The sequence below is a fragment of the Zea mays genome, chromosome 4 (assembly GCF_902167145.1).
Source record: "Zea mays cultivar B73 chromosome 4, Zm-B73-REFERENCE-NAM-5.0, whole genome shotgun sequence".
Taxonomy (NCBI): Eukaryota; Viridiplantae; Streptophyta; class Magnoliopsida; order Poales; family Poaceae; genus Zea; species Zea mays.
The window spans coordinates 163,114,197-163,131,556 of NC_050099.1; the positions used below are offsets into that span (position 1 = coordinate 163,114,197).

The 17,360-nt window shown below is 46.9% G+C and overlaps 1 protein-coding gene across 1 annotated transcript; it reads right to left on the reverse strand.

Annotated features, from left to right (window-relative positions):
• Nucleotides 1-4,107: 4,107 nt before the first annotated feature.
• Nucleotides 4,108-8,792, reverse strand: LOC100285726 (oligopeptide transporter 4). The gene is made up of 6 exons (NM_001158617.2): nt 8,168-8,792; nt 7,946-8,043; nt 5,815-6,393; nt 5,416-5,668; nt 5,102-5,284; nt 4,108-4,989 (listed from the first exon to the last, which is right to left on the reverse strand). Exons 1-6 carry the CDS (start codon nt 8,717-8,719, stop codon nt 4,372-4,374), a joined length of 2,283 nt encoding a protein of 760 aa, NP_001152089.2. The 5' UTR covers nt 8,720-8,792; the 3' UTR covers nt 4,108-4,371.
• Nucleotides 8,793-17,360: the final 8,568 nt, after the last annotated feature.

Sequence of the window (17,360 nt, forward strand, 5' to 3'; positions counted from 1 at the left end):
GACGTGGCTACGTCAGGGAACAGATGCTCCTAGGCCGTAGCCTAGTCATGGGCCGGTATCAGCCAAGCCCATTTTCTCAGAGGCCAGGGGGCCATCTTCCTTCCGCATTGGACCCCCACCCACGGCTTGGAAACCCTCCCTCGTCGCAGTCGGCGGTGCGACGAGGTGAGCACAGCGGCGCAAGGATGGCGAAGGCGGCGCTGGCAGTGAGAGGACAGAGGAACGAAGAGTCTCGCGAGCCTAGGCCTAGCTGTTTCGAATCATCATTGGTATCTCGTACCTCAGATTCCTTTCATTAGGTCCGCTCTCCGCTGCATGTTGGCAATGGCTAAATGGGCGTCGTCTGTTCTACTAAGCTGTTACTCTATACTATGTCTGACTTGTTTCTCTATGCGGACTGCAGAACAGATATACTGGAACTAGCTAATTGAAAGAGAAGTTTTTCAGTGTGTATGAACTGCCACTTGAATTATTGAAAAGTTGCTGGTGGTCTTCTTAATTTTTTTAAAGAAAAGAGGCACGAGAGTGTGCCTATTTCATTGAAATAGGAGGTTCGTTACATCCATGCAGCCGGCCACAATCTAGCTTTAGATTAGTATGGATTAGAATTAAATCCATGTCACAATTCATACCCTAAAATAATTTAAATTTACTTAAATTTTTTTATTCGATTAAAACTATTATAGATTATAACTCAAGGGTTTAGAAATTTTTTAAACTATAAAGTGCATAGATTTTATCCGTAGCTTATTAGGTATAGAACAAATCCATAAAGATATTGCACAAGATTATATTAAAATCTATGGTTCAAAAGAATAACTAGTTTTGAGAGATAAATGGATTAAATAATCGATTTAATCTCACTATAGGAATTGAGTGTGATGTATGGAATTCACCCAATCCAAACCCGGATTAAATCCATGATAGGATTTTTCCCTTGTAACCGAACAACGTCTTACAATAATCTGTTACAGCTAATCATGTGTAGATAAGCTATCTAAACTCTTCCCGAAACTAATCTAGGAGCTCATCTGCTGGCATAGTTTCGTTGTTGTGCTCATGACTGAAGTTTCCTTATTTCTAAGTATTCGGTCGTTCCTTTCATTCTAAGTTTCTCGGGATACCATTAGGGCAACAGATCAAATTGCTTTTACATCGTGCGTTGTGGACGTAGGATGTCCACCATTCTAAAGGTGTCGATGTCCATAACCGTCGCGTTATCGGGTGCAGTTCCTACTGCTTTGTATAAATTGCGATTTGAGCCCATACTCTTCTCGTGTATGTGCACTCCGCCATCAGGTGATGTGCCGTTTCCGGATATCTATGACACAAATGGCATATCGAACTATGTTGTCATCATCTTCTTGCCAGCCTGTCCGTCGTCCACACTCGCTTCCGTATGATGAACCACGCGAAAAACTTGCATTTCGATTGAGCTCACGCCTTCCAATAGAATCTAGATTTGGTATTGCATGTTCCTAACAACTGGGCCTTGTATGCCGATGATGTCATGTACTTGCTATTTGCTGTTAGTTTCCACGTGACTTTGCCCTTCTGACTAGGTTGCAGTTCAATAGTTTGCGCCATGCTTCATAAGGCAACGATTTCCTCTAGTGTATGGTCAACCCACGTCTTGGGTTGATGTCACGGATCCACGTCTTCATAGATCACGCGAATAGATACGGTTAGGGTCGAAAAAAAGCTCACGAGTCTAAACGAGCCCAAGATAAAAATAGATCGTTCAAACAACGAGTCGAGTCAAGCCTGAGCGAGCTCGAGCCAGCTTAATGATACGGTGTTTTGTTTTTTTATTTTTACGTCATTAAGTTATTGATTTTTTATGGACCCAACCTAATGCTAGATATAGTCTAAAATATGTTCCTAGATTTTTGGTACATATTTTCTATTTTGTATATAATGAAAATATACATTTTGTGCTCTAGGAGCATCTTCAAATCAGTGTCATGTCTTAAAATATAGAGCTCAACATATAAAAAACAGTTTCAATAATGTCCTATTTTACAAATATTTATCACGAAAATATAGGGCACACCATGAAGTGACACAAATGTACTACACCTAGACTAGTGCTCTATCCTTGTTTTATACACCATTCTCATTATTTTCTTTCCTATAAATATAATATACTTTCTAAAATACATGATTTAGCGCTTAACTGTTGAAGCGCAATTTGTTTCAGTGCCCTACTTTCTAAAATACATGATTTAGAGCTTAATTGTTTGGAGCGCAATTTGTTTTAGTGCCCTAAATACTTTAAATGGTGTAATATTTTAATTTTTGATGCACTATTTTAAGTCATCTTGTTGGAGATGCTCCAAATGAGACTTGGTGTGGCAGCTCGTGAGTCTGAATGAAACTGATCCGAGTCTAATCTCCCGGCTCGTAATATGACCAGGCCAAGCCGAACTTGGCTCAACTCGTTTCCAGTCCTAGATGTGGTGTAATGTCTTTTGGGTGTCTCGCCCCTATGCCCATGCGGCAGTCCAGAACCTTATGGTTCGGTCATTTTCTATTTTGATGGTTGTTTGTACATGCCGCGAAGAAGAGGGTTGTACATTCCTGTTTCTGTCGCGGGAACCGGTGTACGTGTACCCAACCAGGACTTTCCTATAGATACAGATTCATGACAGCCATCTCAATCCCACCACTCTGGATCGTTATTCGAGGTTCAACACAACCAGCCGACCATCCCTCCACAACTCTTACGCCCTATTCGGTTAGATCGGATTGTGGCTAGAAACTATTCCATCTAATCAATACTAGTATAAATAAACTTATTATTCCAATCAGAACGGTTGCAATGGAATCGTTTCGGAGTAAACGAACAGGCCCTTAGGCAGTGTTGTCCTTTCCCAGTTAACTTCGCGCTTTCCTCCCGATATTGTATTGTTTCCTGTTGAGTTTGTGATCCAAATTCTGAAGAAGGCGGCCAAGTTGGCGAGCGAAGCGGAGGCCCGTCGCCGGGAGGCTTGGGTTTCACCTCTATAAATATTTTTGTAAGCCGCAGGAGATACCCATCTCAATTGTAAATCTCCTGCGATCTGTAACCACCCAAAAATAGTGAGAAGTTGCCGGCCGGCGCCCGTGGTTTTTCCCCCTTCACTTTGGAGGGGTTTTCCACGTTAAATCCGTGTCTTCTCTGTGATTGATCCTATTTGTGTCGCATTCATTTATAACATTTCCTACCCACAGGAAGCGTTGTCCGAATTCTGTCAACCTTCTCTATAACTTTTCTTGTTGGTAAGGCAAACCCTTCTCGCTTGTGTGAGATTTTTGGCGTTCCATGTGGACAACTTTCCGGCAACCTTATCGATTAAGGGTTGAAAATCAACTCTTCTTAGCCTCGCAGTTGATAAGGGTAGCATAAGGTATTTGATTGGAAAAGGTTGACGTTTCGTCGGCAAATCACAGAGTAGCTTTGCAAGGTCGATATTTGAGGAAGCGATCGGAGTAACACTGGTTTTGGCTATGTTAGTCTGCAGGCCTGTCGGACGCTCCGAATTTGTCTAGAATATCTTTTGACAGTACAAATGTCGCTACAAACTGGTTTGACAAAGATTACTGCATCACCCGCATACATAGATATTATGAGGCGGGCTGCTCTGCAACTGATGCGATTGAGAACGCCTCTCTCGGTTGCCGCATCAAGAAGGTGATGCAGGGGGGTCATTGCTAGCACAAATAGGGAGTGGTGGTAGAGGATATGGCCTTGCCGAAGACCTAGCCTAAATAGGAGCGGGGGATGCCGTTTAGAAGAATTGCGGAGGTAGATGACGATGCATGGTCTTTGGAGGTAGGTGTTCTTTAGAGATTCAGTAAATTGTAGCGGTCAGGAATGGAATAGTATTGATAGCATGCTTTTTTGTGTAACATCTAAATAACTGGAGCCTCGAATCTTTGTAGTTTGCACTAGTGTTTAGTTCTTGCCATATCTTCCTTCTCGTCATCTCCTGCATCTCCCTGGCTCGCCTATAATCGGTTGTTTGCAACATTTTCTGTACGCGAAATATACTGTCATGAACACATGCAGTCTGTGCCCTTAATTCAGTACTAGTTGCAAACCAAATAGTGTGAGGCGCGTGGTTTGGATGGTATTATCATAGGACGAGAAATTTGTAGCATTTCAGGAGGGACTAGCCTGCTGCTTTGCATTGCCCAAAAGGATCAACCTATTCCCATTGTTTTCTGCAGCTGATAAATACATGAGAATATGACCTTTTTTACACATAAGAGAAGTGTCGCATTACCCTCCACATATACACCACAAATCTAATGGCAGCATAACTGCAAACCGATCACTGCTTAACCTGTCGATGTACCTGAAGTGAAGACATCAAACTCCAAGCTCGATCAGAACACTGGGCAGACGCCGTCACCCAAGTCCACCCCTTTCGCGGTGGGGCACCTGGCGAGAGGGCAGTGCTCTCCTGCGGTGCCCCACCAGTCGATGCTCTTGTTCTGCATGGTCAACGAGAAGTACAGCACCACCCCCATGAACGCGACGCCGGCGTCGAGAGCGGCGGAGAGGATGTAGTTGTACCGCGTCCACCACTTCTTCCGGTACCGGAAGACGAAGAAGTTGAAGACGGTGCCGACGAGCAGCCACGAGTTGTAGTTGACAGCCGTCGCCGGGGGCATGTAGGCCGTCGCGCCGAAGAGCACCGGGAGGTTGATCAGCGGTATCCACCTCTGGCCGGGAAACGTCCTGTGGAGGGCGTACACGATGACCGGGCCCGCCGCGCCGATGAGGAAGAACCAGTTGAGGGCGCCGTAGTTCCCGTCTGGCCCGAAGATGCGCCGTGGACCCACGAGGCCCCAGATGACTGACGCGTCGAAGAAGACGCGGTCGTTAGGACATGTCCAGGGGCTGTCTGGTGGGAGTGAGTCGGAGCAGATGCCGTCGATGGAGCCCAGCAGCCACCATGCCGTCCCGATGTTCACCGTGCCAGCCACAATGGTACCGACAAACTATTTAAATACAGTAAGTGGATATTAATTAGCAGTACTTTTTTATGCAAGCCACCCCCTTCATTCATTTACAAGAACACTACATTGAGGGGGTTCTTTATTTATTAATTACCTGGACAAGGAACATGGACTTGGGAGGGATCTTCATGTAGTGGCCAAGTTTGAAGTCCGAGAGGAAGGCAACAGCCTGTGCCATGCTCATGTAGCCATAGACTTTGAAGCAGACGACGGCGATAGGAGAGCCCGGCATAATTAGACCCATAGCATACTCAGTGATCACATTCAGACCTGGCGTCTGCAGAAGCAGAAGACATTTATTTTGGAGGGTCTGTCAGCCATTCTGTACATAGATTGTGACCATGCATGCATTTCAATATATATAGAACATATATATAGAACATGCGATGCGAGCCTGTTATTACTTGCCTGGTTGGTCGTCGCAGTGATGATGCTGATGGGAAGTGTGAAGACGAATGCCATGCCACATGCGAAGATGAGGCCCCACCATGGGAGCTGTACCTCACGCTTCAGCACGGTACAGAGGAGAAGGGACACTACAATTGATAGCGCCATCAACGAGTAGAACCACCATGCTGGGATTTCGCTGTACCTCTCCATCAGCTTCGTGTGGATGTCAGGCTTCTCCTTCTGCGACGATCTGAAACGGTAGTAGATTTCCCTGGACATTTGGCAGCACCCAATTCCAAACAAAAAAAGGAACTTATTAGAATTAATCATGCATTTCAATTCATACACACCACATGTAGCTATAGCTAAGACTCATTTTTTATCTGCTCGTGGATCAACTGGAGATGCCATACGTACTTTCCATAGAAGAGCCCGACATGAGTGATGGTGGCGGCAATGGTGGCGAAGCTGAAGCCGTAACTGAGTGCAAAGAACACGCTGAGGCTGACTTTGCCGTTCTTACCATAAGCGTCCAGGTCAAGCTCAAACCGGTTGTTCACGATCGATTGGACGTCGTAGCTGCTGCCGTTCGACATGAACAGGTGCGAGGAAAAGATGGGGAACGTCTTGGCGCTGTACAAGTCAAACCCCCAGTACGCTGCAGGCATGATGACGTAGACGAAGAACACGTAGCCAAAGAAGATGTTGGCGGTAGCGAAGAAGGGCGAGATGAGGGGGCTGAAGAGGAAGGAGGAGACGGTGGACCAGTCGAGCGTGAAGGCGCCGAGGCCGAGGCCGCTCATGCCCGACCCCAGCTGCTGCGCCGTCACGGACCTGGAGAAGACCCAGCACACCCACGAGATGGACGTCAGCGTCGGGAAGAGGTAGCCCGGCACGGCGTACCAGGCGAAGCTGCACGCCAGCACCACCAGGAAGAACTTGGAGCGAGAGATCTGGCGCGAGGCTTTGGCGGATTCGTCCTTCTCGTGCAATGCCCTAGTTCAAAAAAAAACAAAAAAAACGAAGACACGTGATCAGTGGTACTGTTACTAACGATCATCCATTTTGAAATCACTTAACAAAAAATTAGAATGATAAAAAAATGTGTCTTTTATAATTATCTATTTCATATAAATGTTAATGCTATTTTTTTTATAAATCTAAAAAAATGAGTTGATCTAAACATATAGGATTAGATTATCTTTGGGTCAGAGGTAGCACGTTTCAGTTTTCTCTGCCTCGCATTATACTGTATGTGTGTGCAGCCGACAGTCTCTGAACTGATCAGCTAGCAACCTAGCATATATGATCTCGGATCCCTTCGCAACGGCATAACGTAACCACTAACCTACATGGTTTGTTTAGTTCCGATTCCCATCCAAACCCACAGCATCTTCTCTCTTTTTTTATTTGCTGTCAGTATGTAAAGCAAATCCAAGTTGGAGCCCATCGCGCGCGCGTATGGGCAGGATCAGGAAGGCTGTAAGCATGTGCAAGTGCAACTGTGCAAGGCACCTCTGCGCCTTCCCAAGGCACGAGCAGTGAGCTTCTGAAATCCAATCCACCCACTTGCCGACTCGATCGCACACACACAGGTTCGTGACAGACATGCAACGCAGCTACAGTACGCAAGGTCTCCGCCCCTGGCCTGCCCCTCCAGTCTCCTCCTCTCGGTCAGAACTCGCAGAGGGTAACGTACAGGGTCGTATTCGCGCAGAAACCATGCAGAGTGTTGTCAAGAACTGTCAGAAAAAAAAAACGAGGCGGAAAAAGACGCCCAATCGCTGTCCCCGTGGACTTGGGAGTCCATGGAAGAAGGAATCCAGCGAGGGAACGAACGCTACGCGCGTGCGTGGGGCATGCATGGAGCCAGAAGGCTGCTTTGGCCTCCTCCACTGCGGTCCTTGTCATGGGGACTTTAATCATTGGCGCGTGGGGGCGGTGGGGACATGTGGTCACAGGTCAAAATTTTCTTTCCAGCCACTGAACGGTGTAATAGTCGGGGATTCCATGATGATCTAGCATGTATCAGCGCTTGGGCAGCCAATCCATAACCCATCACTGAAGCACAGCCGCAAACGGGAGGGAGTAGCATGTGTTTGGTTCCAGTCTTCCAGAGTGCACTAGAACAAAGCCACTTCACTCTTAATTTGTTGTTGTTTGGATTGATTTTATATACGAACTATTAGAGATGATCTTATTTTAGTACTTAGTTATAGGTTAATAAATACTAATAATACTCATGCTCTGTGCAAAGCTAAAAAAAATATATTTACAGGTACTGTTAGACTAGATGCGCTGTGCAAACCTACGGATGCGCACGAGGCGCCAATGCGTGTGCAGCTGTAGGATTTACCAACCGCAACCAGAGGTGAAGAACAGTAAAATTTAAAAATGCCAAATAACGCGTTGGTGGTCTCGCGGCGCGCGCCTTCCGAAAATCCAACCACTAACGTTAACCAAAACCCAGCTGAAGAACGCGGCAGTGAAATTTTACTGGAACCCAAGTAAAATAGCGTAATAAGGATTAAAAAGTGTGGTGGCTCACCGGAAGAGGGAGACCTGGACGAGCGTGCCCGGCCACCACATGTGCGCCGGCTGCACCACGTACTTGCGCAGCAGCCCTGCCCACCCGTACCCGAGCACCTTGAAGCCAGCGAGCCATTGAAGCGAGAGTGAGAAATTCCATGCAGTTAATTAACTGTCAGCTAGCTGATATATATGGGGGGGATGAGAACGATAATAGAGCTGGCCTGGTCGTAGCATCAACCTGCGTGGTGACGACGAGGAGCCAGGCGGTGAAGAAGGAGATGTGGCGGTGGTAGAAGGCGCGGATGATGTCGATGATGGCGACGGCGTAGGCGCTGCCGTTGCCGAACGCGAAGCCGGCGTTGGCGAAGATGGAGATGAGCACGTGCTCCTTGACGTTGAAGGGCCCCGGGTTGAGGCTCCACTCCCCGCCGCCCAGCAGCGCGGGCGCCCGGAACCTGGCGCGCGGCAGCGCGCGGGCCATGAAGTGGCCCAGCGGCAGCGACGCCACCTGCACCGTGATCTGCGTCACGATCAGCGGCTCCGTCCGGTACGAGAAGAACTGGTTGAGGAAGCTCATGAGCGCGCACGACAGCAGCCCGATGCTCCACATCCGGAACGTCCACACCGGCAGCGACGGGTCGTCCGTCGACGGCACCGTCAGCCGCACCTGCTCCACCGGCGAAGTCTCCTCCTCCTCCTCGTGGCCGCCGAGGACGATGCCCTCCTCCTTGCCGCCGACGCCGGCCTCGGCCTCGGCTAGGCCGCGGTGGTCCGTGCCTATCTCGCCCATTGCTCGTGATTGCTTTGCTTTGGGGTGAGCAATAAGGAGAGAGGCGCGCGCTGTCTCGAGCGTATATATCGAGGCTTTGAGTTTGAGCACGGTGACGCTGAGTTATCGCTAACAATTTTGATCGACGACTGGGACCGGGAGGGGCGTCATGCCGTGCTTCCTAGCCCGTGCTATCTGGCCGCCATTTATGACGGCGAAAAAGAAAGTGCTGTACTCCGGCCGTATTGTTCACTGAATGGGAAATCCATGGAATCTCGTACTGATTGAATCTTTACTTGTCGATATCCAGATCCTTCAGCCTTTTCTCCATGTGAAGCCACAGTGTGCCAGCGAGCTTGCCGCGCGCTAGATCACGAGACGTAACGGCGCGCAGTGGTTCGACAGGCTCACGCGGGACCGGGGCAGGCTTGTAGTTACTCCACACAAATTATTACTCGTAATATAATATTCCCATCCAAATTAACTATTTAAAATCCACACCGCTCTCTGGCAAATGTAGGAGATCCACCCCTTTCCTATCCGCTTGGAAGATACTGGTACTACGTTGGGCTACATTGCTAATGAGTAACTTGTCCAGTTGTGTTATGTCAGTCCCTAAACTCTTAGGGCGCACACGAGCAACAATTGACCTATCTAGGTGTTGTTTGGTTTGCTGTCTAACTTTTCACAGTTGTGGTAAAAATTTTCTCCTTCTACGTAGGTCTCACTCATCGATGACCGGTAAAAATGTGGCAAGATTCCTTTAGACGTGACAAATTGTGGCGCATAATTTAAGCGTCTAACCTTAGACATCTTAGACAAGTGTGGCATGAAATTGTGTGGCAATTTTTGACATCATAGGTATAGAACCAAACAACCGCCTAATTTTTTTATCTCGCTCGCGTCACCCGTTCGACTCGGGCAGCTAAAGAGCAACTACTTAGCCTAAAGCCTCCAGCTTTTATTTGGTATCTATTTCTCCATCCAAACTTGTTGAAAACATCGACATCCATCCTTTAGTGGAGTTATATCTTCCTCTTTGGATAGTTCAAACCATTGCTTGATCCGGTGTATACCCTTTTGAAAATGACCTGCAAGAATGACATAGATAGAAGCGGCCTTTTCAAAACAATGTCATTTCTATCCAACCAAATTGTCTAATATAGAGTTGCAACCCTTATTAAAATATGATCTGTAAGCTTAGAAGAGAAAGTCATCAACCAATAGCCAAACATATGAGCTACCATAGTAGGTGGTTGAATACTGAAGACAACAAAAATTGAACTCCAAAAGGACCTTGCGACATGACAATCAAAAAGTGATGTTGAACAATTTCCTAAGAGCTACAAAAGCAACACTTAGTGTAATCATTCCTCATGGCCCGATCCTTGATAATAAAATAGTTAATATGGTATTCAAGAAAAGTTGAATTATCAGAAACCAATTTATGAATAGAGACAATTTTTGTGGCTTCAGGAATATAAAGAATGTTGTCTATATTAAGACTATGACTACAGGTATTAACAACTGATTCACTGATGTGACTAATATTCATACATGCTCTATCAATAGTGCAGATTTGATCATGTCCCTTCTGCTTGTCGATCCTACACCATTTTATCAAGTTTGCATGAGATGTGATTTATAGCCTCGATATCTGTGTACCAATTGAAGTCTATACCATAGGACGTGGTAGTCGCCCCTGCATATCTATCATCTGGAACATAATTTTCATAAAAATGATATTCTATTGCAATATGATCCATTTTGTCGCAAACTTGGCATTGGGGTATTTTCTCTTATTGTATGTCACTTCTTGGGACACGTCCACCACTGCGCCCGTGACCTCTTAGACCGTGGATGCCTCCTTGAGTGTTTCTTTGACACGTGCACCTTCTCACTCGTACTTAGTTGCATTGGTTATTGCATGGTAGTTGGTGAGTGGCATCAGTTTCATGCGTTGCTCAGAGCTCAATAGCTATGAATACACCTCGTTGAGGGTGAGATCATCCCTTGTAATGAGGGTGGTGATGACTAGGTTGTACTCGTAGCCAAGGCCGATAAGGATGTAGACGGTCGGTTGGCTTGCCCATGGATGTCAGCTTGTCGCCTAGACGTGTTTGGTGACGGAAAGATCTCCTTTCTTAGTAGTAGCAAGGGAAATCCTTGAATTCACGGAGCATGCCCTTGTTGTGGAGGTGTAGTTTCCTTCGACAACTTTCTAGATTTCTATGGCGGTTCGATATATCGTGACTTGGGAGAGGATATTTCTGGTTATAATGGAATCATAAACGTGAGAACTTGCTGGTCTATTATATACTATGCGTGAAAGGGCGGAAGTAGGGGTTGTTGCACTATCGGTGAGGTAGAATTTTTAGCCTAACTTTTCGGATGATCCCAAGCACTCTAGAGAGCATGATTGCTTTTGTTGAACTTCAAGAAACAACTTGGCGAGTGTGAGAGTATTGATGATGGGCATAGAGGGACTCACTACATAAGAGATGAATGGACTGCACAAGATATGTCCCTAGAATAAGTTATGTGTTGGCTCTGAATACCGTGAAAAGAAATTAGAGGGCAAATAGATTGAAACGTCGTGAGTTCCTGAAGCCAGCGCATCTATGTGTTTATATAGGGGGTGACAATAAGTGGTCATCATTTTTACAAGTTTAAAGATAAGAAAGGTTTGGTTTGGCTGTTACATCTTTCTATGTTTATCTAAACCAAAATAAATATATATTTTACTTTTATAAAGTACAGGCGATCGTGTTTATACAAAAAAAAGGAATATGTGTAATTAAAACCTAAGTTTAACTCCTCCATTCACAAATTAGTACTAGTTTTAGCTCTTGATTTTTTTCCTATATTCAAATATGCAAGGATAAATCTAGACATGTATACGAAACACATACGTATTAAGTACTGTATGAATCCATTTAAAACACAAAACGAATTTTAATTTAGGACAGAGGGAATATTATTTTACATTTCACGCTCTGCAGCACCGATCCGGTGTTAGCGTCGCAAAACTGAGGTTCCCATACATGGAAAAACCAGGCCGAGAAAAGCCGATTGTCCAGCCCTGTATCCGCATCGGCGGCGTAGGTCCGACATACTGCACAATTTGTTGCTGTTTGAAACTTGACTCGTCTAGAACTCCAAATCCCAGGACTCTTGGTTCTCTCGCTTTGCCCTCATGTGAATGCATGGCGTGCCAATTCTCGGCGAGAAAAAATGCACTGCTACGGTTCTGCTGTTCCGTTGGCTTTGGGTTCCGTGATACCGAATCGCGCTCACAGTCATCGTCTCTATCTACGTATACTTCGGGACGACGACCGCGCGGGAATGACGTTGTACGTCGCAGTCGCACACTCGCACTCGCACCGCATTAATCGCACACGAGCGGCAAGCTAGCAGCAGCCTGGATCCAGATCGCCGACGGGAACGGGGACGTAGTTCCCAAGATGGGGGAGATGTAGTGTAAGGCGCCCCCCATGATTGGCTGGGAATAAACTAATATAGTAGGATTGATATCCGGTTTGTCTACACTGTTCTTGTTCTAGCTTGATTCCATGCATGTTTCCATTGGCGCTGGGTCTCTGACCATGGCTCCAGAGTCCGGACCGAGGCATACCCCTATGAATTTTGCGGTCCGAGAGAATCCCTTCAAATCTGCAACTCCGTCAGGATATGGATACGGATACAGTCAAGGAAACTGTAGGAGTGCGGCCGTGTGAAGCTAGCAGCTGTGGCACGGAATACTGAAGCCACGCTGATGGGTAGGGCTGGAAAATTAGCACGAGGCTCGCGAGCCGGCTCGAGCTCGGAGCGGCTCGGCTCGGCTCGGAGCGCCTCGCGAGCCTCGAACGAGCCGAGCCGAGCCTCTTATTCGAGCTCGTTTTTGTAGCGAGCCGAGCCGAGCCAGCTCGCGAGCCGGCTCGCGAGCCTTGCAAAAATGATCAATTTATGGAATAATAATGAATATTAGATAATTTTATGGATAATACCTCATTTTTTAGTCTTTGATGATGAATATATAATGTTAATTCACCAAATAATGCAACGATAAGTACCAGAATATGGCTCGCGAGTCGAGCCGAGCCGGCTCGCGAGCCAAGGTCGAGCCGAGCCGAGCCTCCTTCGCCAGCTCGTAAAATGGACGAGCCGAGCCGACCGAGCTCGTACAGTCACCGAGCCGCACCGAGCCGAGCCGAGCCGAGCTCGGCTCGGCTCGGCTCGTTTCCAGCCCTACTGATGGGAGAGCACTTGATGCGGTTAGGCTGTACGCAGTCGAAGACTGCATGGCCTGCGCTATCCACTATAGCGTAAAACAACTTCTGCAGCGGAGACTGCATGGAGTGCGCTATTTTGCAGTGGCAGTGGAGGAGCGGTATATCAAACGTTGTACGGATGCAGTGCGCTATCCACTGTGCCGTGAGGTTGGCCAGCAAAAACGCGGTCACGTGTACATAGGAGAGAATTAAAAAATGATATAATACGTAGTAGTTGGTATAGGGTTGAGATATGAAGTAAATATGACTGCGGAGGTTTATGGTATAGAGTAGAGAATCTTGCTGACAAGAACAGAATATTCTTTTTAGAGTAGAAATTTAGAGTTGTATGAGTGCAGATAGCCTTACGTACGCTGATGCAGTAGTGTGGGTGTGGCACGTTTTGAACTGCAATCAAAATTATTAGATTACTAGACTAGTAGTAGTAGTGTATGTTTAACTTGTGGCATTTGAAACAAATAGTACCTCAGAGGGGAGCAACGCACTTGCGGCAGCGCCGCAGCGGCCGACTGGCCATTCTCCTTCTCTCCCCTAGCTACCACGTGCCACATCACACATATGCATCGTGGACAATGTAATTAACTAACTGTCCAGGGGCAGACAAGTTGACGACTGACGAGAAGGGGGAAGCGAAACGGAAGGACTCACCAACGGACGCTGGCGCTGCCACGAACAGTCAATTATCCCCTCTCCTTCAACAGGGTTGCAGACAAAGCACTCGCCATCTCCTTTCCGTTTCCCTCGCCCACTGACGTTGACGCAGCATGTTTGTTTACAGCCTGGAAATGGGGAACCACGTACACAGATTTGGAGGAGCCGCGGCCCTGGACTTCCGCGGCGCGCTCGCTTCACATTGGGTGTGCTTGACTTGTAGATGGAGCTGCATCTTCATCCTTCACGAACTGTACGTACGAGCTTCCGGAGTTGGGAACGACGTTCAGCGTTCGCAGCGGGCTGGTGGAGGACGTCATGCCTAGTGCCGGAATATGGGCTCGGCTTTTTAAGTTTTTGGCAGGGCTTTTTAAGGCTTTTTAACGTCATGCTTTTTAAGGGCCCCTTTGGCAGGGCTCCTAACGGCTTCGGCTCTGGCTCCTCTGACTTTTTGGCTTCTCTAGAGGAGCCAGAGTCGTTTTATAATTCATTTGGCAAAACAGCTTCTCACGAGGAGACAGTGGCAAAGACTGTAATTTCGTGAAACATTATTGTGTGCCGGATAGAAGGAGCCGGTAGAAGCTTGTTTTCTCGTGCTTCGGCTCCTAATAGCAAAACGGCTTTGGCTCTTTGATGGCTCTCGGTGAGGAGCCGTTTTTTTAAGACCGTTTGGTACGGATTCACGAAGAGCCAGAAAAAGAGCCACCGAGAGAGCCCTGCCAAAGGGGGCCTAAAAATAGGAGTTCAAAGTACGGTCCGATCTGAAATAATATGAGTTCGGGCTAGCACGGTCCGAAGTCTGACATGAGCCGGGCCTTAAATTCTGACCCCGTCGGGCCCCAACATAGCCCGCACTGATAGGCTGGGCTAGCACGGCCCGAAGTCGTACTTGGGCTGGGCCTCAAATTCCGACCCGTCGGGCCCCAACACAGCCTGCACAGATGAGTCAGGCTTGGGCCGACGCGGCCCAATTAAGCCCAATTTGTATAATTTCTTCAATTTAGTAAGATATCGACTTTATATTGTTGTGGTATTTGGAGTTTATGTGATCGAATGATGATAGGGTTGTTTAATATCTTTAATTTAGTAAGCTATGGACTTTATGTGGTTGTAGTGTTTTGCTATTAAGCGGTCAAATATACGGGCCGAGCTTGAGCCGGCACGGCCCAACATGGTTTAGAGCCGAGTTGGGCCTCTGTTTTTGCACTTCGGGCTAGCACGGCAGAAGCCAAAAGTTTTTTAAGCTTTTCTGGCTTAAAGCCGTTTAGCACGATGGTTGGGTCAGGCTGGCCCGGCCCGACCTAATTCCCAACACTAGTCATGCCTGTACATGCATCTCTCTCGGCCTGGCATGCCGAATTTTTTGTATTTTAACCCTACTTTTGAAAAATATTTACGTTTGGACCCCCAGAAATTTTATTTGCAATTTTGGACCCGATGCTCGGCGCCATAGCCTGTGGCGCCGAGGTAACACAGCTCGGCGCCACAGCCTATGGCGCCGAGGTCTGACGTGGCAGCAACGGCTACCTGCGCCCAGGGCTGACGTGGCGGCGACGCGGCCTCGTAGCTCGGCGCCACAGATCTTGGCGCCGAGCTACGGACGCCTATAAAACAGTCGCGCTGCTGGCCGAGAGCAGCACAATTCCTCTCATTTCAAAACTTCATCAAATTTATTTGGATTCAAAGATTCGAGGTGGTTTACTTCGTAGACCAAGGTATGGTGCCCAACTGATTTGTTTTGTATATTGGGTTGTTAGTTTCATAGTTGCTCATAGTTTCATGTTTGATAGTTTGTGTAAACTTATTATATTATCATTTCGATTATTAGTTTCATAGTTGCTCATAATATATATAGTATCATTAATATGATGAGTATATTTTATTTGATAGTTTGTGTAAACCTGTTATAAAGCATATTAGGTACAAGTGATAATTATAATCGTTTATTAGATGAAAGACATGTACCGAGAGGTGTTGTGGCAGAAGAGAGGTCGTCCTCGGGAGTTATATCCGGACGTATCTAGTAAGGATGCTCCTGTTCCTCCTGAACTCCCCGTGCCTAACTGTGACTGTGGCAGACTGGCTTGGGTACATCAATCACAACATCCAGACACGACTGCTCGCTGCTACTACCTTTGTGGCGGTTTGGACGTACGTAGCTTATAACATGTCACTTAATTTTGTTCGCATTCATTATTTTGTAGATGTGTAATGGTGCTTCTTTCCATTATTTTAGGGGCATCAGAGGTGTTTCTTTTTCCAATGGATCGACGGTCCTGATAAATTTGACCCTCGATATCTTATTTTCGTTAATTGGTTGAGTGGAAGGACTAGTCATGACCGTTTTAAGCGTTGGGTACCTCCTCCCCCCGAATCCTCCACCAATGACGAATGCGGAGAAGGAGGTAGCAACAGAAAGACGGATGGACTCACCGCCTCGATGCGATTGTGGAGACCGTGTTGTCATCGACGAAGACTATGAGAAGCAGTTCTGTTGTCCGAACATTGATTATGTGAGCCCATCGATACGCTAAATGTATGAACTAGTTATTTTTTACAATAAATTACTAATTTTTTCTCCTGTAGCCATACGGGTGGTGTAAGTGTCGTTTCAGAGAGTGGTTGTATGGTCCTTTGTCCCATTGGCCAGAGCCAGAGGTAAAGGAAAAGAGATACAATCAGTGGGCGGAAGAAGAGTTGAAATTTGATCCAGTACTCTGCAAATATGGTATTGAAGCTAAGTATGGATTAGTTCCTTCCGAGCTTGGTGTTGGATATTTTTGTGGACATATGGTCGATTACGATGAGGTTGGTATTTTTTTGGCACCAGCTGTAATGTTATAGCGGTACTTACTTTTTTTTGTAGGAGACGAGGAAATGCAGTTGGAAGAGTTACGACGACAAAGGAGAGGTGATGCGCACAATAGAGTCCAAGAGACTAATGGGACAGAAGATGCGTTGTGGATCTCAGCTCGTCGATTCGTACATTAACGATCGCATACGTGACATGCGTAGGGAAGCAAAATCTGCCTTTTATGATAGCCCGACGCGTGCAGAGTATAGGAGGTTGAAGGCGGCAGATGAGAAGAGAGCACAGGATGCAAGGGAATGGGAAGCGGCTCAAGCCGAGAAACAAATGTTGGATAATCTTGCTGATCGCCTCAATGGAAGTGAGTGAGAAAAATGATACTATAATTATGTTAGTACAATTTATTTATCTTGACTTTGCTAACTTATTTTGCTCATTATATTTGCAGAGATTGGATGTGGCGTAAACTATTTGGCCGATGAGGCGCATGCAAGATATGTTCAGGATAAAATGGCGACGGTTGAACTGATGGAGGAGGAGGAGGACGACACATCTAGATTGAGTGAGCTTATCGCTCTCGCAGAGGAAGGATTACATGAAGAAGAGGAGGACGACACATCAAGGTTGAGTGAGCTCATCGCGCTAGCTGAGGCAGGATTACGTGCTCAAGAGGAAGAGGATGAGTTTATGTCTCAGGCCGCCGAAGAGGTAGAGGCGGCTTATTACAAGAAGAAGTCTGATGAGGCTGAGGCGGCCAGTGTCGTCGTCGTCGTCGTCCTCGTCGTCGTGGGCCACGTCCTCAAACGTGTCCCGTGTCGATCGCGAGGAGCTCAGTCCTGCTGTAGATGGTCCAACTGCACAAATGGGAGGCTGAACGTCCTGCTGCATACGAGGCACAGGCAGTTGCACG